Raw genomic sequence first — 22,721 nt, 5'->3', positions numbered from 1 at the left:
TTAAAGAGGCCATAATCGATCATTTTATTGAACAACAAATTCATGATAATGTTGCTCCATGTCTGAGCTTTATTTAAACTTTATTTAGACAGCACTTCAAAACAAAGTTATAAAGTACTTGGACAGGATTAAAACATTGCAGGACTGCAATGGGGCAAATCAAATCCGACAATTAAAATTATACCAAATACACATTGTGATGCACAACACATTCAAGCATTTTGTGTCTTTCATGTTGGTCAGCTGCTCATTTATTCTGGAGCATTAGCCTTGCACTTGCCATCCAAGCACAATTATGTTTGCAGAGGATGACAGCATAATTCTCCGCCCTAATGGAATTCAGGAAATGACCACTTGCACAAGCCATTTACCCCCACGGGTCCTTCACTCGACAACTCTCCATATTTACACACAGAGGGGTTTTTCGTGATACACAGCACTATTAGGACCAAATGTTTGCCTCGTTGGAGCGCAAAAGGTGGCACTTCCGCAGCAATTAGAGGAAATTGGCAGTATCTGCAGTCTACACAGGAGTGCTGACATCAGCTCCCGCCTCTGTGACCTTGGGAACGTCTGTTGAGAGATCAAACAGGTCCTGAGAAAAGCTGAGGTCACCATGCTCTGCTGAAACTGACCAGAGGTTTGCCCTGGCCCTGGTGCCGGTGACCCCGCTTTCCTGCTTAGGTTACATGCAGTCAGCACGCAAAGCTGACTCAAAGTATGTCTTTCAAATGTGTCTACTGTTAGCATTAATGTTACACAAAGAGCCTTAAGGAGAGTGGTGTGACACGAGAGGAGAGGGTCGAAGCTGCATGATGTATTTTCATCATTATCTCTGATGACTGATACTTTTTCTTCTCTTTTCCAGAATAATGGATCCTTGGTGTGGTGCCAGAATCACAAGCAGTGCTCCAAGGTAGTGTGGTTTCACTTCTTCCATGAATGAGGCACATGCCACATACATGCCTCATTATCAGAGGATAATACAACACAAAGCGTGCGAGTCACGACAGGACTAGTTTTGTCATGCCTGCAGGAGTCGCTTCGAGAGCTGTTGACGTAGACTACACTCTTTTCTTTTCAGCTTGTTCTTACTAGATTACTTCTGCTTTCATTGGTAATCATTTGCTCCTGTAAATAAGATATAATTAAATAAGATTTGAAGAGGTTAAATGCCTGTCGATTTGTAAAAGCGTGATTGTTTTTCCTCCTCTTGCCCATTTGGAATTTCAGTTGGATGCATTATGGTACGCCTCCCGCAGGGCTTGTTTGTGTTTCGTGCCCTGTCCCAAGGAAGGTTGATACAAAGCTGGCGCTGACAGCTCCCCTGAAAAGATGGCGCTGACATATTCTATCAGACTCTCCTGGAGCTGCTGACAAGGCCCTCAGAGACGTGCTGTGTGGACTGTAGACAGAGAACACTACGGAGCTAAAATAAGACGGAGGATACGCTAGCAGAGCATGGTCCAAGTAGAAATCTGAACAATGCTCTCTGTAGCTGTCAGAGGTTCCCCTCATGCACACAGACCGTGAAGCCAGGCTTCAATGCTGTTAGCCCATGAGGACTCAAAATAGGACATAGACAACACCTATTCATTGTCTAAATAAAATACAGGAAGTATGTTAATGTTTAGGTGATGACAAATTAGATGTAGTACTTGTGTGTATTTACAGGCTTTGTACTTCTAGAGGAATGCAAGCAGAGAATTTGGACAAATCACAGCATTGCAATGACGGTGATTAATTGGACATTCAGGAAAATGCAGATTGGTTGCATTTTTTTTCTTATGCTTACTTAACACGGCCTTACATTTGGTGTACATATTAATCACAATCAGTGTCTCGTGTCAACGGGCTTACAAAATGACCCTTTTGTGTTTGATTTCTAAATTCCTCTTTTGAATTTCAAATTGTTTCCTTGGCCATTTGCATTTGCCTGGGATACAGCAGAGCTATTGTGCTTTGTGCTTTCTACTCCATCTGCAAATGTATAGGTGATTTCCCTTCCCCTAACATGGCAAATGTTTACAGCATGTTGTTCCGTCACATCACAGAATGTGTCCCAATCCAAGTGTAAATTGTGAACTGTTGTTAGGTAGGGTTATTTCTAATTGTGAAGTTCTATTCTTGAACTCCATGTGGAGATTTAAGCATCTCAAGGGAAAGCACAATCAACTTAAGTTTGTCTGAGATGAAGAATATGTCCTTTGTGTCATTTTGAACCCTCTGTGACAAGATTAAATTCAATGCATAGGAACTTAGGAACGTAAACCTCCTTTGTTTTTGCTGTAACGCTGTGAAACTTGTTTCTCTCCTTTCCACTGTGATGGCCAACATTGGCTCTTGGCACTAGTCATTCCCCAGTCATTCAGACAGAGTTTTATGTTTGCAAAAGCCTTTCGCTGGCTGTGAGTCCAGGCACAGCACACTGTTTTCATAATCAACCAGCTAACATAGCTGAAACTCTGCAAATGTCCAAAAACTCTGTAATGGACTTCTTGTTCCCCCTTGCTATAACAAGCATGTCAGTTAGCACTTCTTCATCCTACTTGTAGGCTGTAAATACACTAGGCTGGATTTGATGTAAGCCCTTAAAAATAATGACATGCTTGTGTTACTGCTGTATAACCGTGGTGCTCTGCCACTCTGCCATTCCAAATAGTTTCAAGGGCTCTCTGACTTTAATTAATTTAATTGATTCCTAGGTTTTGGTTCAGCCATTCAGGATGCAGGCCAGGGCACAGTGCTGCAGTTTAATTTGCAGCCAGAAGTCAATATTTTGGAAGCAAACACCACCACACTTCACATCCACATCAATGGCTCGAGTGCACACTCTGGGCCCTTGTGTAGTGTGTCAAAACACAGCTATTGTAGCCACTCTAACAATTGTACCAAATGGACCCATGCTGTACAGTGGTTCCCTGTGAATAGCTCTACAGCCGCTGATTAGCCTCTTCACTTCATGAACAGCACACAGTCAAACAGAGAGACAAAGGCAATGGCTCCTGGGGAGTGCGTTAGGGCTGAAGGCCTGTCCACCCAGAGCTCCGTTAAAGAGCCTCAGAGAGCTCCCTGCCTGTGAAGAGAATGCGAGGAAGGGCTGCCTAATAATTTAGACAAAGGTGCTGTGACCCCGTCCATCTGTCTGCGTTTTAGGAAATCAAAGCCCCCTGTTTCCATTTGTGATGAGAAAGTCATCCCGGTCATCTCGTATGCAGTGTCCAGAGTCGGCCCCGCTCTCAGTGTCCCCATTGTCATGGTAATTAACCTGCTTGCCCTCTCTCCAGAGCAGAGCGAGGTGGCATTTGGAGAGCCGGGGAGTCATTATCATGCCATAACACTGGGACAGCAGACAAACTCCATTCAGCGGGGGAGACGCCAGGAGAACAGACCGCGGCAGGATTTCTATAAGCTATTGTCATTTTGTCCCCCTACTGTTAGAGTTCCCCACTTGAGAAGTTTGGATGTGTTCCCTGAAAGTTTTAAAAACTCTGGGTTTTTCTTTTTTTTTTCTGCGGGTGCAAAGAAAATAGATTTTGTGTGTGTGCATGGGAGAGTGTGTGCAGAAGCTGCCAAGAAGCTTTCCACATTCGGAGCATGGCTGATATTAGCAGGGTTTGCTTTCCCCCATGGGTGTGATCCAGGCTCCAAATCAAATGCTAGGATTGACTTAAGGCTGCTAAATGCCGGTCGGCAACAAAGCGATGTGCTTCATTACTCAAACTTCTCTCAGGGAAGGAAGAGAAGAAGGTCATGTGCATTATGCCTGGATAAGTTGGCCTGTGGTGAGTCATTGGAACGTGCCCATCACTTATAATTCCTAAGGAAGAAAGTGTAATATATTTTTCTTCTAAACACACTGAATATCCTGAACATTTTTTAAAATCAGTATACAGTATACCTCCATTGAGACTGATCTCTCAATGAATTAGATTGAGTGTCGATTACTGCACTAAAAAGTCAGTAATAAAACGTCTTTTAGCAGGGAGATGTTGACTTGGCCTTTCATTTCTCTAAACCGGCCTTGTCCCTGCCCTTTTTATTTAGCTAGAGTTTCCAGAGAGAAAAAGCTTTAGAAAGCAACATTGTCGTGAATCGTGCTTGTCTTTCATAGATGTCTCGCATATCCCAGGTGGCTCTTTTTGGAGCGCTCTTTCGTACCAATCACACCCTGAGCTGCACATACCAACGCAAGAATAAGAAGTGTTTACTCTTTTGGATTACACGCGCCTTCGTCTTCACATGTTGGAAGCTTTTTGAGCGGTTTTCCTGAATAACAATCACTGGAATGCTACTATGTCTCATTCAAACATGTCTTTCAAAGCCCACTGTCAACCCCCCCCCCCCCCCCCTCGTACCAACCCCCACATTTTCTCACGCCAAAAATAAAATGGTAAAACTTCCCATCAGTTGTTCTTTTTTTCAGGGTCGGACCTATAAAATTAAACCAGAAGCCTCATTCTTCAGTCTTTAAAAACAGAAACATAGTGGTGCATACTTTGGGGAAGGGTCACTTTCACTTGAATCTTTGAGAGTGTGTCAATGCAGTTTACAAGTCTTTTGTGTAGCCATCTTTTCTGTGGTGGTAGGTAGTATATTTTGAGGCGCACTGAAAAGATGTGATAAAGTGGGTGCTGGTTTGTTAGTTTACAGCTGGGCATGGCTGGGATTGTTAGGTGCTTAGACAGACTTCAAAGCACCTTTTGGTCATGTTGAGGCCAGACGTTCGTCTCACCTCCCTGTGTGAGCCACATCACCAGCACCAACACCTCAAAGCAAGCTGGACTGGAAATCAATCTGTCAAGTGGGCAGTGTATGGATTGCCTGCCAGTGTAGCTGCAAAGCAGAGTGTAAAATTTGAGACACAGTACTTGCCAGTTTGACTTAATTGATTTTCTTATTTCTTATATATGTGGAAGAATTGTGAGGTGGTGGAGATCACGTAAAGAGACATCTCTGTAGTTTCTCTGAAGCCTTTTTCTTCTTGTGTTTTATCTAGTTTGAGGCAGTGTGAGTGTTAGTGTGTGTGTGGGTGGGTGGTGGAGGAGTGTGAAGCAGGGCTGGTCAGTCCCAGCAGGAAGGACCTGATCTGGACATGGTTGTTAAGTTTCATTGGCTAAAGGGGGGGTCGCTTCATTGGCTGCTATCTGTGGAGCTCATTATTCACATGGTGGGTGGCAGAGAATGAAAACCCCCACAGCAAAAAAAAAAAAAAAAAAAAAAAAAAGACGTGGCCACAGGAGAGGAGGCGAAGAGTCTGTGGAACTGCAGTTTGGACTTCCTCAGCAGTGAAAGCTCACATCTAAAGCTGCTCTCTGCCATGCTGTCTGTTCAATAGGAAATCTTCCATGAGGAAATACCTCAAACCAACCTGTGTTTATATAGATCCTACAGAGCATCGGGGCCTTCTTTATATAGTAGCCATTTTTCTAAGATAATCAACCTTTAGCCTGATAGCCTGATAGCCTGATTTCACATGTTGTCCCTGTCAGAAGGGATTTCATTCTCTTGAAGGATTAACGTAATCAAAGCTGCTATGAAATCCTCTTTTAGCTATAATGACCAGTCACACTGAGACAATCTGCTGTCATCCAAGTGTTTATTCTCATTGTGACGATGGATTGGCTAAATATCATAGATTACAGCGTACCTTTCATGTTGCCTTTGCTATCTTTTCCCTCCCAAGCTCACGTGTTGAGAGTAAAGCAAGTAATGATTCCGCTGCTTTATTTATGGTCTATGTTAATATATCGTTACCGGACTAATCGGGCCAACAGTCACGTTGACGAAGGGAAGATTAGTATGTAAGAATCTTAAAGCTGATGTACTTAGTAGATGAATTTATTCCAGCTCCACTCAAAGCTGCTGCATCCTGCAGATAAAACCCATAGATTTGAGTGTGACAGTTTCAGGACGATGGAAAACCTAAATGTGTGTCAAAGACTCGAGTGATCGACAGCTCTCTTAACCTTTGACTCAGAGGTGCTTCAGCAAAGTCATTTATACTTAAGATAGCGACTCCAGACTGTACATGTATCAGAAATGAAGATTGGTTCTTTTGTTTATCCTCCACAGCAAATTAAATCCCGCTCAGCTTGCCCAGGTTTGCCCTCTCTTTGTTGTCTATGCTCTCAGCTTTTGAAATACATATAAAAGAGAAATCAATCATCACTTCAAGCAAACAGAATGAATTCTATCACGTGTTATTGGGCTAAGCATTATTTCTCAATCTGTATGTGCTGCAATTTGAAGACGCTGAAAAGAACCGCTGGTGTGAGGAGCTGCTAGTGGAGGCTGGAGAGGGCAAGTAGGATTAGTGAATTTCAAGTGTTTCGGAGACTCAAATAAACAAGTGGAGATAGTGGTGGAATGTGACTGCAGCATGGGATTAGGACGGCTTTACGCCCGTCAATGGCGTGTCATGTTTTACATGTTGTTGGCCTACATCGAGACAGAATCTCCGGGTTTCATTTCATTTGAGATGAGGAGGGATTGAGACAGCTTGAGTGGTCACTGTAGGAGGAAGCCAGCAGGGCTGACATCCTTTATGTTGTTTACTATCTCCTTAATCTTCAATGACCGACGTTGCCGAGACAGAAATGCGTTTTTCATGTTCTGTGGGGAAAATGTGAGTTCATTATCGCTGCTGTAAATCAACTGTACGGACAGTTTGAATAAATGGCTTTGGCGCTGAGGAAGTGTTTTATCATGTGGTCCCATTTTCAACTCTGCTCCCATGCGTCTGTCATTACAACATTATTCAGTGTGATGGTGTGGGAGTAAATACAGTAAATCAAGTGTTGGGGCAGATCTGACATGGTTTTCAGAGAACAGCGGAGAGGTTTCGGCTTTCCCATGCCACATCGTGGCAAAAAGGCCCGCTGACCTCTTTTTATCGCCAATCTGACCCCCACATGATGGATACGTCCTGTTGAGTCTAATTGTCATGAAATGTAAACTGAGCCCAGAGGTAGGTGATAACTGAGGCTCTAGTTACAGCCACTGTAATTTTGACTCTTGTCGCTGCAGAACATAACAACATGAGATGGCAGAGGACCTGCAAGAGAAGGAGATGGGGGCATCGGTGCGAGTGTGAGTGTGTGTGGGGGTGTCTAGGTGAAACTTCAGAGTCATTAAGTATTAAGTGAACTGCTATTGCATTCCACAGCAGACAAAGCACAATTCTGGCTAAGCTGTGTGGGCTTTATGCTCATAAATAAGGCAGGCACCTCTGATTGTGGGGTAAATGTATAATTCATGCACTGCCCCTCCTGCTCCTCCTCTTTTTCTTCTCACTTTCTGCCAAGCTATTCCTTTTCAGCTCTTTGTTGTCTGCACCCTCAACTGCATTTAAATTAATAATTAAAGTGATGCTCAGAGAACGTCTGTGACACCACCTGCCGGGTTGCTCACCATCTCTGAGCCTGGTTTGAGAAACAAAATAGAAAGTCTTGAACCGTGTACATTTCAGTTCACCCCCCCCAGAGCTGGAATACTACAGTGTTTTAGTTGGTTGTAAAGATGAAGGAATTATGACACTGGCAGCGTTCACAGCATTCGTTCCTCTCAGGGCTGTAAAACACTTGGAGATTTGGAAAATGTGTCATTACTAGTGTAAGAGTAACTCGAAGACGTCTGTGTCAAACTGATATTTATCATAACTGTATCTTATATTACTTATAACTAAGAAATGTTGCTGGCAGCCCTGTATCTTATTCAGTTTTAAGTTGTCAAAACCACATTGACAAGTTTTTGTATTTCTCAGGTGCTGCAGACCGTTTTTCCTTCCTCAGACCAGCTATGACGGAAGCAATAAACAGATACAGAGATGACGGGCATCTACTGCACCTAATGCCACATTTCCATACAGCTTGGATACCTGCACCTTTAGGGAGACGAGAGGAGAGCAGACAGACACCAATTTGCTCCCCACACATAGATTACCCGGCTGCTGCATAGGCGTCATGTACCTCCAAGACTTCAGCAGTTGGGAGCAAATGAAGTGCAGGAGCACCAACATGCTGTAATTGTTGTCTTTTCTAGCTCTCGATACAGCAATCCTCCTCTGACACTGTGAGCCATGTGGGTTTCCTGTTAGTTTGCAGAGGCTTATGCAATTGCAGAATAGAAAACCCCACAGCAACCACTGCGGTATAATGTTATCTGTGCCCCTCTCCTGTAATATCAGCCTAAAACTTTGTATGAATATTTAAGATGCACTTACATTGACGCGCACAGCTTTTTCTGTTATTTTGCAAATGAAACATCAACATTGACAGGGAATAATTCCAACAGCTCTAATACAATTCCTAAATTAAATCTTCACCCATCTTTCCTTCCTGATATAAGTCTGGCATTTAGATAAGCAGCCTTCAGCTCACTGGAAAACCTAATTTCATATTTATCAGCACTCGTGAGCTCGCTGTGTATAGAGTTGCAGACTCACATCTCAAGTCAGCACGCTGTTAATCTTTTTGATCCACCTGATCCACCCCACTATCTGCTCAGCACACACGTGCTGATTTACAGCAGTGCAGAAATGAAATACACGTAAGGTTGAGGAAATAGTGTGTCTAGACTTTATAAGAGGCCTGGACGGGGATATCTTCTTCCTGATTTACTCGCTATATTTTTACAGTCCTTTTGAAACTTAATGGCACGTCAGAGACGTATTGGAAAGCCTTGCCAGCATATGATTTTAGATTTTAGATCACAGCTCCAGCATTTGATGAAACAAGTTTCAGTCTGGTTAACCTGCAATCATAGTCAGTGGGCATCATCTGAAAGGCAAAGATTTTAGGCATGCTACTCATTTTTTGTCTTCAAATATAGACTTTTTTAAATGTTTGGATAGAAATCAAGCTGACTTTGAATTCTGTAATGTAGCTTGAAGTAGGGCCTGTGCAATGAATGAGAATGTGGGAGAAAAAAGGAAAGTCATCAAGAGTAATGGTCCTCATTGTGGCTCTCCACTGAGAGCTGAGGGCGAGAAAGGGAACGCAGAAAGTGAGTCAGTGAGTGACAGACAGACAGACTGAGAGTGCAAAGTCATGTCATCTTTCAGATTGTTCTCTAAATGTTAGCCGTCCACACTGACATGCCAATAGGTTGTTGTGACACACAAAGCCAATACCTGAAACAGTCAATTAGTCAATTCATTTTTTTAAGCAAAAATGCAAAACATTTGTTTCTCTGTTTCCAGCTTCTCAAATGTGAATATTTGATGCTTTTCTTTGTCATAAATGACACGATTGTTTTGGGTGGTTTTGTTCAGATAAAGCACGGAATTTGAAATCTTCCCCTTGGGCTCTGGGAAATCATCAAATCAATCAGACATTTTTCTATATTTTTTGACATTTTAAAAAATATTAATTTATTCAGACTTAGTTTGGTCACTTCTGACTCCCTCTGTGGTTGCTTATTTTGTGTCTCTGAGATGCCCAAACACTCAACACAAGCGTGGACATTGACATATTTCTTCTGTTCTGCTAAAATTACTAAATAGCACAGTATAGAAAATTGATTTGTCATAAACTCTATGTTATTCAAGGCTAACTGTATAATAGCGTATTTGGGGCATGCAGTACTTTCTGCATACACAGTGTTAGGTAACTGGCAGTTGGAGCACTTCAAAAGGGTATGAAACTCTCCCAGCCATCATCAGTACAAAAGATGAGCGCCTGCATTGAAAGAAATCCTGTTCTTTGATAAAATGTCAAAGGTAATTGGGGTGTGACTGCTTGCTTCCAGTCAGCCATGGTGGTACTGTTGCTCACATGTCCACCCTCAGCTCAACCCTTCCTCCACTTTGACCAAATTTGGATTTTCTACATTTCCTGCGGCCGCCAAAGGCTGCATAAAACAGTAAAATGTCTCTTGAGAACCTGTTCTTGTTTGGCATATTTCATTAAACTTGTGCAACTGTCTTACAGTAGACACAAAACATGTGTGACATCACCTGTATTGTGTGGTTGGCTATAGGCTAGGAAAACACACACACACACACACACACACACACACACACACAAAAAAAGATCATGGAATGAAGTTGGAGGCTACAGAAACATGGTCTCATAACATTGCTGGCAAGTGAAAGTGCATTGGCCATGTTTGCGAAAGATATATCACATGATTAAAAGCCCTTTCTTTGTCTGCACTGCAACGTGAGCCTGGTGTTTTCAGATTTATCTACTTTGGAGGGAGTTTTGGAAAACATCCATTTTCTTTGTATGATCACGCTGGCTTAGTGCAGATGGAAGGCCAAAACAGAGAGAAAAGATGAGTTTTAGAATTTATCGGGATTAGAGTGGACGTGGTCTGAGAGCGAGAGGGAATGAAAGGCAGATAAGAACTGAGAAGGGAACTGGGGAAGTTGAGGGGAGACGACAGCCAAATAAAAGTGAAATAGAGTGAGAAGTGAGTGAATACGTGGAGTAAGTGCCTGTTTCAATAGTGGAGAGAGCAGAGCCTGGCGACTCGCTCCTGGATGGGTCGATAGATATGAGCAGAGGGCTGTGAGCTGCTGGAATAATTGAGTCCGGTCATCCGGGGTGTGAAAAGCGCCAGAGCAGCAGAAAATAGCCATAACTCAATGAGATCGGGGGTGAGATTTATAATGTGTATGATCAACAACAGAGATTCCTCCATATCTGAGTCTCCCAGAGAAGTAGAAAGCTGCTGCTCCATCCCAAGGGGCAGCAAAGGCACCTTGTAAATGTGCTGGCACCTCTGGAGCTTTCCACTGACCGCCAGCACTGGGGTCGATGCTCCCATGTGTCATCTCTGAGCTTTTGGGATAACAGAGAGAAAACATACGGGGGGCGTCTGTGCTTTAGCTGCCTGTGTGGATGCAGGGAAAGCACAGGTACCCGCGTGTGTTGGTGTGTGATTTTTTTTGTCTGCTGAATTTCATTTACAAAATAAAAGGATCAGTCATAGCTGCCTCACTCATCGCCCCCAAGACTGTATAAATGTGTTCTGGCAAAATGGGGAAAATGTCATCTGCATCAGTGTGAATTATGGCCCGTCTTTTATTTTATACACACTGTGTATCGTTAAGCCTGGGGCAATCTCGACTGGTAGCTCTTTATGCTTCATTAACTAAAACAAAACACTTGCATGACATTTTATATGTGCACTTTTTTCATAGTTTATGTTATTCCAGTCACTCACTCGGGCCAGTAAGCATTTTTACGATGGCTGGAGATAACCATGCTCCTATGCCGGAAAAGGGCAGTTCTATGCACCACCCCACCTCTCCCTTCCCTCTCCTCCCCCCATCTCTCCCCCTCTTCACTCCCTCCACCTCCTCCCTGCCTTGTCCCAGCCATGACAAAGTGAAGATGGGCTGTGGCATTGGCTGCCATTCAGCCTGACTCTCTCATCGGCCCCACAGAATGCCTTTCAGGGTCCCCCAGAGTAACAACTGCTGCGTTTTATTACAGCGTGAAATGGGGAGTGAAAGACCGCTATGGATGTTCCTACTTAACCATGCAGAATGTGTCACTATTGGGTAGGAAGATAAGGGGACAAAGGGGAAATCAGCCGCTCAAATGCTTTTGTTAAGACTAACAGCTCAAGTCCATAGAAACAACCCCATGCTCTTGTTTACATCTCAGAGTAAAAACCATTTGTGTCTTTTTAGGTGAAATTTGTCCAGAAATATGTTAACATCACATAGGATAATTACATGCATTCCTTACGCTATTCAAACAGATGGTAGCTGTGCTGCCAGCTGGAGAGATTTTCTTGAGGGGGACCCAGACGTTGGCACCCAAACCCAGCACATACACTATGTCCAGCTGAATTATGTTCTCTACTCCACTTCCATGGTGTGTTTTCCCCAGATTAGATCTGAGAAGTCAAACACTAGCAGAGCTATCGACCGTTTGCAAGATGTGCAAATGTTTGAGGACCCACTTATACTAACTGTTTGACCACAGATATCCCCTGATGAGATCGAATTGATAGAATAGCATCCGTTTTATGTGCCATTCATACATACAGGAAGTTTTACTTATGATTTGGAAGTGATTTAGTCATTTTGTGGTTTGTTGTAATCTGCAATTTAGTGGTAGAATGCTAATTTGCAAAAGCCGTTGCAACTATTGTTGTGTTATATGTTTCAGGAGGATGAGGGTGTGTATCTGCATCTCCAAAAAATTGCACAAGAGCTTATAGAAAATATGTTATGGCAATCTCCCAAGCATGCTTTTGGCGGCATCAGTACTATGGTTTAGATTGAGCACCAAACTGTGTAAATAAGAATCAGGCACTTGATTGATGAGAGCACCTTTGTAATTATATACAGACGTCCTATTTGCTTTGGCAAGACATCTGTCGTCAGCCCTCCTCTTCCCTACTTAAATGTCAGGTTGTGGGTGTGGCTGGGGAGAAACGCTGACAGATTGTCAGTTTTCAGCACACCTGCAGGGAGCTCTCCCTGCCTCGACACAAATGCTTATCTTTTTTTAAGAGTGCCGTTTTATGGTACATCCGCCCATTCAGCAAAAAGAACTGTCCTGATAAAAATGTTTAAAATACAACTTCCTGTTGGAATTCAGCAGTTTTTGATAGTTGGGAACTTTTGCCCTGAAGAGTTAAATAAAATGAAAAAAAATACAAACTGGAACTATGTGAGTGAGACAACACTAAACACACAGCCAGCATTCTGATCTGTGTTGCAATATCCTCTGTACGCAATGTGCTGTGTTAATTCATGCTGCTTGGCACGCAAGCCCAAGCATCTCGAGGTAACGATGACTCCATTTTCACTTGTATAGCTGTGATTGTGGCGAACCAGAAAAGGATTCATCCTCAAGAAAAGCCAATGGAATGCATTCAGTCCATGCACACAAGATCTTTCAATGAGTAAAATGAGCTTGATCCCCCTGGCTTATGTGTGTATGTTCAGTGATTTGTAGAGGGGATTTGGGGGCTTTAACATGTGCGTCTACTGGCAGAATGTCCTTTAGATGCTGGTGCAGCACACAGTTATTGCCTCAACACCTCATTGTTCCCGCGTGGTGCTTGTGCGAGGCTGGGATGCTGAGGTTGCTGCTACTGCCCGTCTTCGCTGCAGGCTGTTCTCTCAGAGGACACAATTGAGAACAAAATTAATGATATAAGGTCACCACATTATTAATAGCAGATGATGATAAAACTGCACAGACTCTCTGGACGGCGAGGCATAACTTGGACAGTGCAATTGAGCTCATATGTCATCTTAAATCTCCGAGGAATTGCAGTGGTTTCACCTGATCAGCTCTGTAGAAACCACATTAGTTTCTTTTGGAGATCTCAGCTGTCATAACTACGTGCTTTCCCTCCAAGGTGTCCAATTTTCTCTCTGGCACTCTATATTTTATATCATCACTTGAGAGATATCTATATTGCTGTGAAGTAATTAAGAAAATACCTTCCCCTCCCAACCTCCTTCACCCTCTGGAGCCGGCTGCTCAACACTCAACGCACTGTCCACACGGGGCTGAGAGAGCTGAAGCTGAGTGTAATTGAGCACTGGCAGCCACATGCATGGTCCTGATTGCTGCATGTTCCTCCAGAAGCAAGGTTTATGTTTCATCATGCGCCCGTCCACCGCACTCCATAAAAAGCAAATAAACTTTTCACTGGCAATGGCATAATAATGACAGAGTTGGCTAATGAGCGAATTAAAGTCATAAATATACAACCCTGGCCCCCTGACTGACTGAGATGTCAAATTTCTTGCATCAACTTTGTGTTAAATACGCTCTCTACAACACTACATATTGTTCTGGTGATCCTTTTTCAGAAGTCTCTTATTCTGGCCAAAAGTGGACCTCCACAGATGGCAGATCTCCATATCTATTCTATCATATCTTATATACACATATTGGACTGTCCCGGATGAAGAATGTAGGCGAATGTGTTAAAAATGTACTGCTGTGCCTCGTCTTCGAGCTGTAGCTGGTGCAGGAGTCTAAATTAAATGGAGTTGAATGAGTGACTTTGGCAGGTCTCTGGTTGGTGTGGTTTGGGCTGCTCCCAGTGCAGCACAGAAGCAGCCTGGCAGTGGTTTCACTGTTTGACTGAGCTTGCGCTTCTCTTTCACACCAGCTCTCAGTGGCCAGCAGCGGGAGCATATAAGACCCTTCTCTCAGACCCATCTGAACACATTCCCTTTCCTGCAGCTGCATCTGCATGATTCTGTTGGACATGCATGGTATTTTGTGTTATATTACGTTCGCTTTTATTGAATTTGATTCATTCAGGGTGAGTTGTAGTACTTAAAGCAAGAGGAGTTTGACTAGATTGGTAAACTTTTCATTTTAAATTTTATCATCCCATTATGTTTGGCAAAATGACTTCGTGCTGCACTCATGCTGAGGTTTTTCTTTTTCTTTTATCCCATGCCTACGCCAAACATTCAGTAAATCTGTTCCACGTGTTAAAAAGGGAATCCCAAGAACATTAAACCAAGTGTATCATCTATTAAGCGCTCTCTGTTCAGCATGGTAAAGAGAAGGGAGTTCGGTGCCAGAGTGCATCAGGCCTAGACATGAGCAGGAGAAGTTGCAGGATGAGAATGAGGCGTAGACAGTATGGGAGGCTAGTAGTGTTAAGGTATGAAGAAGGAATCTGTCGGGGCACACCATCCAAGCATCAGTAGATTTGTAGACACAGCGCAAGGGTGTGCCTGTCTACTCATAACGGACAGCCCCTTTGCCCCATGTTTGCTTTTGTAGAAGATTGTTGATGTCCTTTTGAAGGTATGCCGGGCATCTGTAACAAAAGGAGGTGTGGCTGGCTGTTGTGAACGTGCAGGGGAAGTGGCTGAGTGAGGTGCCTGTCAGGCAGCCAACCATCTCCACAGCACTTGCTCTTTGATGTGGCTGGCTCTTTGAAGAACTGACACCCTTCTCCTTTTCACAGTGCCTGGAGCCCTGCAAGGAATCCTGGGACCTGAAGGAAAACCAGTGCCAGGATTTATGCGAGGTATGTCACTACCACAAATACCGTGGTCGCCTCAGACTCAGAAGTGTTTGAGCTTTTCATACTTAGTGGGAAAATTCAATGAGAGGAAAGTTTGAGAGGGGCGTGAAGTAACTCTTTCTGCACTGTAACGAGACTCTCTGTGAGGCTGAATCAAAGCTGTTTAATGTCCTCACCCGCTCCAGTGAGTCATAAGCTGAAATGTAAACAGGACAATCCCTGTTAGCTCACAGAGCTGCCAGCCGGGCAGGTTGGTCTTAAAAGGTAATCTGACATATATTTTTCCTTCTCCTCCTCATCCTCCCCCTACTCCGTAGCCCCTCTTTCCCAAGAAGCACTACGAGTGTCTTACGAGCTGTGAGTTCCTCAAGTCGGTAGAGGGAGTGAAGCAAGGCGACTGTCCTGCCCCAGAGAAGGCCAGCGGCTTTGCAGCGGCCTGCGTGGAGAGCTGTGAGGAGGATGGAGAGTGTTCAGCCGTGAAAAAGTGCTGCTCCAACGGCTGTGGCCACACCTGCCAGCTGCCCAAGAACCTCTACAAAGGTAATACTAAAGGCTAAACTTACATCACGCAACAAATTGTTCTTAAAAGCTATAATCCTTAAGATTTCAGTCCTGGTTGTACAGTCACTGGTGGTGCAAGTGTGGTTTAATGAATACTTCAGCAAGGACCTGATAGAGACCAAAGAGACAGTGAATATTGTACTTTTACTCACCATGATGTTGCTCCATAACTGCTGGATGTGTGAATAAGCAACTGTTTGCCAACAGGTTTGCCACATCAACTTAAAAGGTGATGATATGGCAGTGTTGTGTTCACAGCTTGTGGCCAATATCGGTTATTGCAGGTTTAAATGAAAATGCATTGATAAGTTATGATGTGAAACATTATGATATGATAACATTAATTAGAGGAAGTAGAAGGGAGGATGGATGCACATTGTGTCTAAACGTTAGCTTGTTTGCACTGATGAAGTTGCTTAATTGTCCGTGCACTCAGCAGCTCGTCACTTCATTTAATCATTGCTTAGTACTGTTTCCAAGAGGGACCAGATTAACACGGTTCATCAGCTGAATCATGGATACTCCCCCCCTCTCTATTCATCCTACTCAATAAATGACATTTCATATCTGTTAATGGTCCAATGCAAACGTCATGTTTTTAATGTGATTAACTGCTGCAGTTTGCATCGTTTACATAAATAGTGTCGAACCAATTAATCCCCTTCTGTCAAACGCTGATTTTAAATCTCAATGACGCAAATTGCAGATTATCTTAAACAATTTTTGACAACTCATAAATCTTTATTTCATCTCTTTGTATTGTACCTCACCCACACATCCCTCACACTGGTTCTGTTGTAAATTGGAATATATATTCAGTCTTTGAGTTTGCTGGATAAGCTTGAGGGTTTCACAGACACAGATGTACCCAGGAATCTTTGCTCCAGTAAAACAGTTTAATGGCGCTGCCCAAGGCGGCCTGATGTTCTGAGGGTGCTGAGTCGTTATGTGAGAGAACCAAGAGCCTCTGAACTTGGAGATGGGAGCTGGAACTACATTATATACACTATCAGCACACAATTGCCAGCAGCCTGAGGCCATAACAAAGTTGGGGAGATGTTGAAGTGAGAGCAGTGGAAGATGAGTCTAAATCAAGCTTTGAACCGCAGTAGTGATGAACTGTATGCTTTGAATCACACTGCAGTAAGTGTAAGCATGCTTTACTGTGCGTACTGTATTTAGCTGAAATAGGCAGCAGCATGTGATTTTGAGCTTGTGCACACAGAAGAGCATGCTAGTATTTATATTTGATTTGGAAAAATCCTGAGGGGACTTCATGGTGGATGTCATGCTCAAAAGGTGAACAGTTAATCGGGGAAAGATGAAAGCAGGCGTGACTTTGAAAATGTCAATACAGTGACCCAGTGAATGAAAACCATTCACCGCACTGTGAGACCTTCGAATCAAGCAGCCTACCCGCTGATTTAGTCCAAACACTGAGCTCATGACGGGTCGCCGTCAGCGCTACATTTACACTGAATTACTCTGAGCATTTTGGTGAAAGTCTGCATGGAATTCCCGTCCCGGTCCTCGGTGTTAAAGGTCTAATTAGCTGCTCATGGTTTGAAGAGCGTAATCGTTTCTGTGTGTGCACAAGTGTGCACGTAGTCTTTGCCATGATGAGCCATGATGCTGGAAGCCATTAACAAACACAAGCAGGGAGAAATGGAGCGTTTCCCCCACTGAGATCACTCTCAGATGTGTGTGTGTGTGTGTGTGTGTGTGTGTGTGTGTGTGTTCAGGTTAGGGTCCCCAGCCCATGTGTATGTCCCTGTTAGAGTAAAACTTAAGTGTTCAGGATCTCTGAGACACTGGACCCCCACTGGGCTTTTGATGTGTAACAAAGCTTCATTTTTTTTTTACATCAATAGAGCCACTGCTCTGTAATGTCGTCTCGAAGATGTGTTTGCGAAGGTGTGCCTCAGATAAAATATGCCTTGCACATGTGGAAAAAGGTGTTTTATTAGGTTCTTCGATGTCTTTCATTTTCATCTTTCGAGTTCTCTTGTTTTCTCTGTTTTTTTGGAAGAAATAGCACCACATATGATGCAACCCAACTTGTTAGGCGTGTTTTCTGATCAAAAGCAGTGCACAGTCCTACACTATACTGTGAGGGGAACTGGAAAAGGAGCTTGTGGGGGTTGGTTAAAACAAAGAATATGTGAAAAATGTAGACGTCAGAATGAAATTAAATTCAGTGAGCGTTATCCTCACACTGTCACAACAAGTCAGTTAGTTAATTTGTCCATCAGCTATACTCGGTTTACGGTAAAGTCCTTGCTACAAGCAGTATTTGTAGTGTTTTCCTCAACCCCTGTAATTAGAGCAGTCATTATGACAGTATGTGCGTGAGTATTGAGAATTATATTCCTGGAGTGTAATTGTTGGCATGATTAAGACATGAATGAACGCCGTACTCTTGATCGTGCTTCAGCAGCAGTTACATCATGGTTGGAGGAAGCGTGTGGCCATTGAAAAATGAACGCTGTATGATTCTTGGACCAAATCTGACCCAAAAGTTATCTTTGGAAAGAGCAAGCTGAGAGAAAGTGTATTCGTTGTCCTCCTACATATTGCGGAAGAGAGAGGTTGTGTGTGTGGTTCGTTTTTGTGTGGTTTGTGCTTTGCTGGAGTACTTGTGCGACTTTGTGGGAAGATGAGCTAAGACAGAGGGAGAAGATGGAATGCTGTGGTTACCTTGGTCTTCACTATTGCGCAGGAAATGTGACACGTTTGTTCGCAGACACACACACACACACACTCGACTGTGGAGCTGCGAAACCACAGCACAATGACCCCCAGCTGTTAGTATGCAGAAAGCTGTTATCAGCGGGACAAAAGAAAGTAATGACTCCATATGCACGTGGCTCAAGGACCCTCCTCCATCTACCAGGATTTTATATGCATCAATTAATCACTTTTACATGCCCTGTACGAAGACTGAATGGAGATATAAGTAGATCAAGTGCTCTGCATACAAAACACAGTCTTGATTATGTTGTTTACCGACACGAAGCGTGGTAGCCTTGAGCGCGTGTTGATGCTGTTTATAAATGCGGAGCAGTGGTGGGCCGCTCATCTGCGAAAAGAGGTCCAACATAATAGTCTGAAGTGCTAGGTGATTTATTGAGAACTGTGGGATGTTTTCAGCCTTCTCCTGTACTTCCAAACTTGCTTTTCCAATCTCCATCTCATTATCACTGTGCCCAGCGCTCAATCAACAACTCACTACGTCTCCACTGCAATAAATTCACTTGAGAGAGTCGGTCTGACTTGGCGGAGCATTTGGCCCAGTCCTGCACTTAATAAATCTCTAATTTATTGCACATGGCCACATCGGCTTTGCCTGACAGGATGAATGTGAAGTCCAATGATGCACATGAACTTTACATATATGTGTGTATGTCTGCACTGAGAGAGAGAGAGAGGCGTCATGCACGCCATCTCGCATACCTACATGCAAACTATGTGTATCATTACTAAGAAGCGCAGCTACTAAAACACACCACTCTGGCCAGGAAATATCACAATCTGTCACAGTAGAAAGATGATGCTGTTGACCCACAGCATGTATTAAATCTATTGCAGTGAGGTCATGTCTCATTTTCAAATCTGTATCTGTCCAACTCCGATGGTGTCATTTATCTTTCCACCCAAGAAAGGAAAACAGCAAATTTCATGTTGAAGTTCACCTACAATGTTCCACACAGCGGTGATATTAACTCCTGTCACGGTATCGTCTTCCTTCCATCGTACTTTTAGGGGTCCCGCTGAAGCCGAGGAAAGAGCTGGTGTTTGTGGAGCAGCCGTCAGGTCAGCTGGAGATCCGCTGGTCCTCCAAGTTCAACATTTCTGTGGAGCCTGTCCTCTATGTGGTGCAGCGCCGCTGGAATTATGGCATCCACCCCAGCGAGGACGATGCCACCGAGTGGGAGACTGTGGCGCAGGTAGGAATCTACACACCACACGTTCAAAATACTGAAGCACGTCAGATGAAAAGGTTTTCATCAAATGTTGTTATGTAAGTGATTCTTTTGATCAGACATTTGGGATTTATATCACTAAGACATGTCAGCTTCACATGTCCCAGCGTGCCACATGCTACAGCTGTGAAAGTGCTGCTCTGCGCTGACAGACTTTTGCACACGGTTGCGCATTCCTCTCAGTCACAGTGTCTTTGAAAGTTTGGCAAAGAGAAACACACAGATGACTGATGTGGCAAGCAAACTCACATGGGGCTGTGACCCCACGTGAACCCTGACCCCTGTGGTTTGCTCTCCCCCCATCTGTCCCTCAGACTGCAGAGGAGCGTGTCCAACTGGCCGACATCAGAGCCAGCAGATGGTACCAGTTCAGAGTTGCAGCAGTCAACGTCCACGGGACCCGCGGCTTCACTGCGCCCAGCAAGCACTTCCGCTCCTCCAGAGGTCTGTGTGTGTATGTACTTGTGCGTGTGTGTGTGGCCTTGTTTTGTGACTAAGTTCCTGTTTGACACCCACTGCCCTCCATTTGTTATGGTTAAGACCTTGGAACAGGTGGAGCCTTTGGGAGTTTTAAGACCTGATCTGACTTCTTATCTGACCCTACAAAGCAAGTGTATGTGGTGAATATTCCCTTTTCATGTCAGCCGAGCTTTCTTTACCACTGACTCAAAGAAATGGTGTGTTTTGCTGTAAAAAGCTGTAAAGATTCTGTTTTTATTCACCTGTGCTTTGCACCTTGCATCTCTTTAGAGGACTAAAAGACATATTTTTACGGATCCCCTCCTAAGATGTTCAACCCCATAGCTCCATACAGCAGCAAAGTTATTATGACTGAAATATGACATAGCCCACCATACGTTTATCACTTTTAACTGATGGCATTCACACTGCTTAACTGTGTTTATTTAAAACTGTATTGCAGTATTAAACCTTTGAATTCTTTCGTTTACCTTGTTAACCTGAACTGTAAATAAGTGTTCCCCCTCCACAGTTTCCACACATTAACCCAGTGAGCTAAGTGGAAGGGGTAATTCATGGCGATGCCAAGTAGAATGCGAGTAATGAGGAAAGACGGGGTGCGCAGAACATTTCTTTTCTGTGTTGCAACAAGATCTCATTTATGTCTTCAAAGGATGGGGTTTCCCCCTCTTTACAGTCATATAAAATGTAATATGTCTGAATTAGTCAGGATATTGCAGGTTTCAAATGAATGCAAGTGTTGTCTTGCTTCCAGAGTGGAGTGACGTAACCGAGGCGCTCTTCAGATCTTTGCCACAGATTAGTGAACAAGCTCTGATGGCATCTTGTGTTTTTAATGCTCGACTCCTCGGCCCGGCACTTTCAATGTTGAATGACACTAAATTGCAGTGCTGTGCTGCAGATGGCATTTGTTAAAGCAATGGTGTTGTGCAGTTCCCAGGGATTACAGGTTAGTGAATATAATGTTGTGTCTAGATTGAATCAGATCCAGATCAGATACAGTGTGATTGTTTGACATGTAGAGGCAGAGCCATGTGCCCTCCAGTTTAGCCTTCCGCAGCCATGAGTTCAGTGTCTGTAGTGTATGTAATGTATAAATGTAAAATAGTTTCTGCACTGTGTGGGCCACTTTATGTAATGCACAGTGCACATCAACACATGTTACCAAACTTTGTGTTATTTAGTCATTAATATATGTGAAGTTGTTTAGAAGTGGAACACTGGCAGACATCCTAAGTACTTTCCATGTTCTGCCAAATCCTAAAAACCTTTGCCAAATGCAAAAGGTATTAGTGTGTTTGGTGCTGTGTGTGTTTTGACCTGTCCTGTCAATCCTCCGTCATACATTTAGTCCCCAGAGCGTTCTGGATGGCTGTCAGACAGAACCAGACACCAGGTGGGAAAAGGATTCTGCTGCAGGGATGGAAACCGATCTCCAATCAGGCCAATCAGTGCCAGAACGATGATAGATTGATGCGAGCTGTCATGGGTTTGACGAGCTCCTGGCCATTCTGTCATGCCATTGTTATTTGTATAGTACAGCCGTATCATCTGATTGCAATTTTGCTCTACTATACTTTGTTAGGGCAATTTGTAAGAACTGACTGCTTATTTATCTTGCACGGCCAACATCAGCTGGTATGGAGAACTGATGGGTCCGATTGTGTTTTTGGACTGGGGTTAAATGTGTTTCAGGTGGGAGAGGGCAGGGGAGAGGAGAGCCAACAGGGCTGTGGCGTGAATCATTTTCTCATTACAGGGCTATTCCCTCTGGTCTGGTGTCTGGCATGTGGCCCTGCCTCTCCTCCTGCACCAGGCTGACATCAGCAGCCGGCAGCAGGCCGGGTCACAGCACAAACGATAGGTTCAGAACCAGCTTCACTCTGGACACACACACACTTTAGTTTGAGTACAGGAATGTTGAGTGTGGAGCCAAAGTGAGCAGCATGTGTTTGTTAACCCCTGACCTGCGCTCTCGGTCCTGCCGAACGCTGTCATAGGCGTGACATGACACCTGTCATAACATCTCACGGCAGATTGTCAATGGAGGACTAATTACTTTACACAGTGTCATACCGGTCCCCCTCCTCAACTGCAATGCTAACCCTCAAGTGGTGAAAGGTGTCTTGGCTTGTAACACATTCAACCTGAAATTATACTCGCATGAAAACTGCTTTGGCGCAAGATTTGTCACATACAAGATCCAGAGGCCCTCTTTGTCCCCCTCTCTAAATGTCTACAGATGTACGATGATCTGTTACCGCTGACAGTGTTGTTTCTTGTTGTTGCTATGTCTTCAGATCCTTCCGCCCCTCCCAGGCCAACCAGTCTGCGTGTCACCAACGTGACGCTGGGCGACGAAGGCCTGGTGACAGCTCGTCTCAACTGGACTCTGCCAGAGGAGCCCGATATCCCCATACATCACTACAAAGTGTTCTGGAGCTGGACCGTGCCCACCAAGTCGATGGTGCCATCCAAGAAGAAAAGGAGAAAGACCACCAACGGGGTAATTTTCTCACCCTGTCTTAGTGATGTGTTCTTTCTGTTCCTCTCCCTTTTTCTTGTCTCTAAGACTACGGGGTCGCATCCAGGATTATCTCAGCATCTTCTCCTCTGGCCTCAATACAGCACTGTAAATATCCATGTAGGCCTGCAGTGGAAAAAAGGATAAACATGGAAAGGGAGTTGCATTTATTTATACATACTTGTAAGGCTATCAATCAC

At 43.9% G+C, this 22,721-nt stretch overlaps 1 protein-coding gene across 1 annotated transcript in view; it reads left to right on the top strand.

Moving 5' to 3' along the window:
• LOC139292564 (anosmin-1) overlaps window positions 1-22,721 on the top strand; it is a 37,556-nt gene that overhangs the window by 5,010 nt on the left and 9,825 nt on the right. Inside the window, exons 2-7 of the mRNA XM_070914924.1 lie at window positions 869-916; window positions 14,914-14,976; window positions 15,291-15,513; window positions 19,297-19,481; window positions 19,832-19,961; window positions 22,298-22,503. Coding sequence (XP_070771025.1) covers window positions 869-916; window positions 14,914-14,976; window positions 15,291-15,513; window positions 19,297-19,481; window positions 19,832-19,961; window positions 22,298-22,503 — 855 coding nt within the window. The remainder of the gene's footprint in view (window positions 1-868; window positions 917-14,913; window positions 14,977-15,290; window positions 15,514-19,296; window positions 19,482-19,831; window positions 19,962-22,297; window positions 22,504-22,721) is intronic.

Source organism: Enoplosus armatus, chromosome 11 (assembly GCF_043641665.1).
Source record: "Enoplosus armatus isolate fEnoArm2 chromosome 11, fEnoArm2.hap1, whole genome shotgun sequence".
Classification (NCBI taxonomy): domain Eukaryota; kingdom Metazoa; phylum Chordata; class Actinopteri; order Centrarchiformes; family Enoplosidae; genus Enoplosus; species Enoplosus armatus.
The sequence above is the reverse complement of the archived record's forward strand: the minus strand, read 5'-3'. Positions and strand labels throughout refer to the sequence as shown.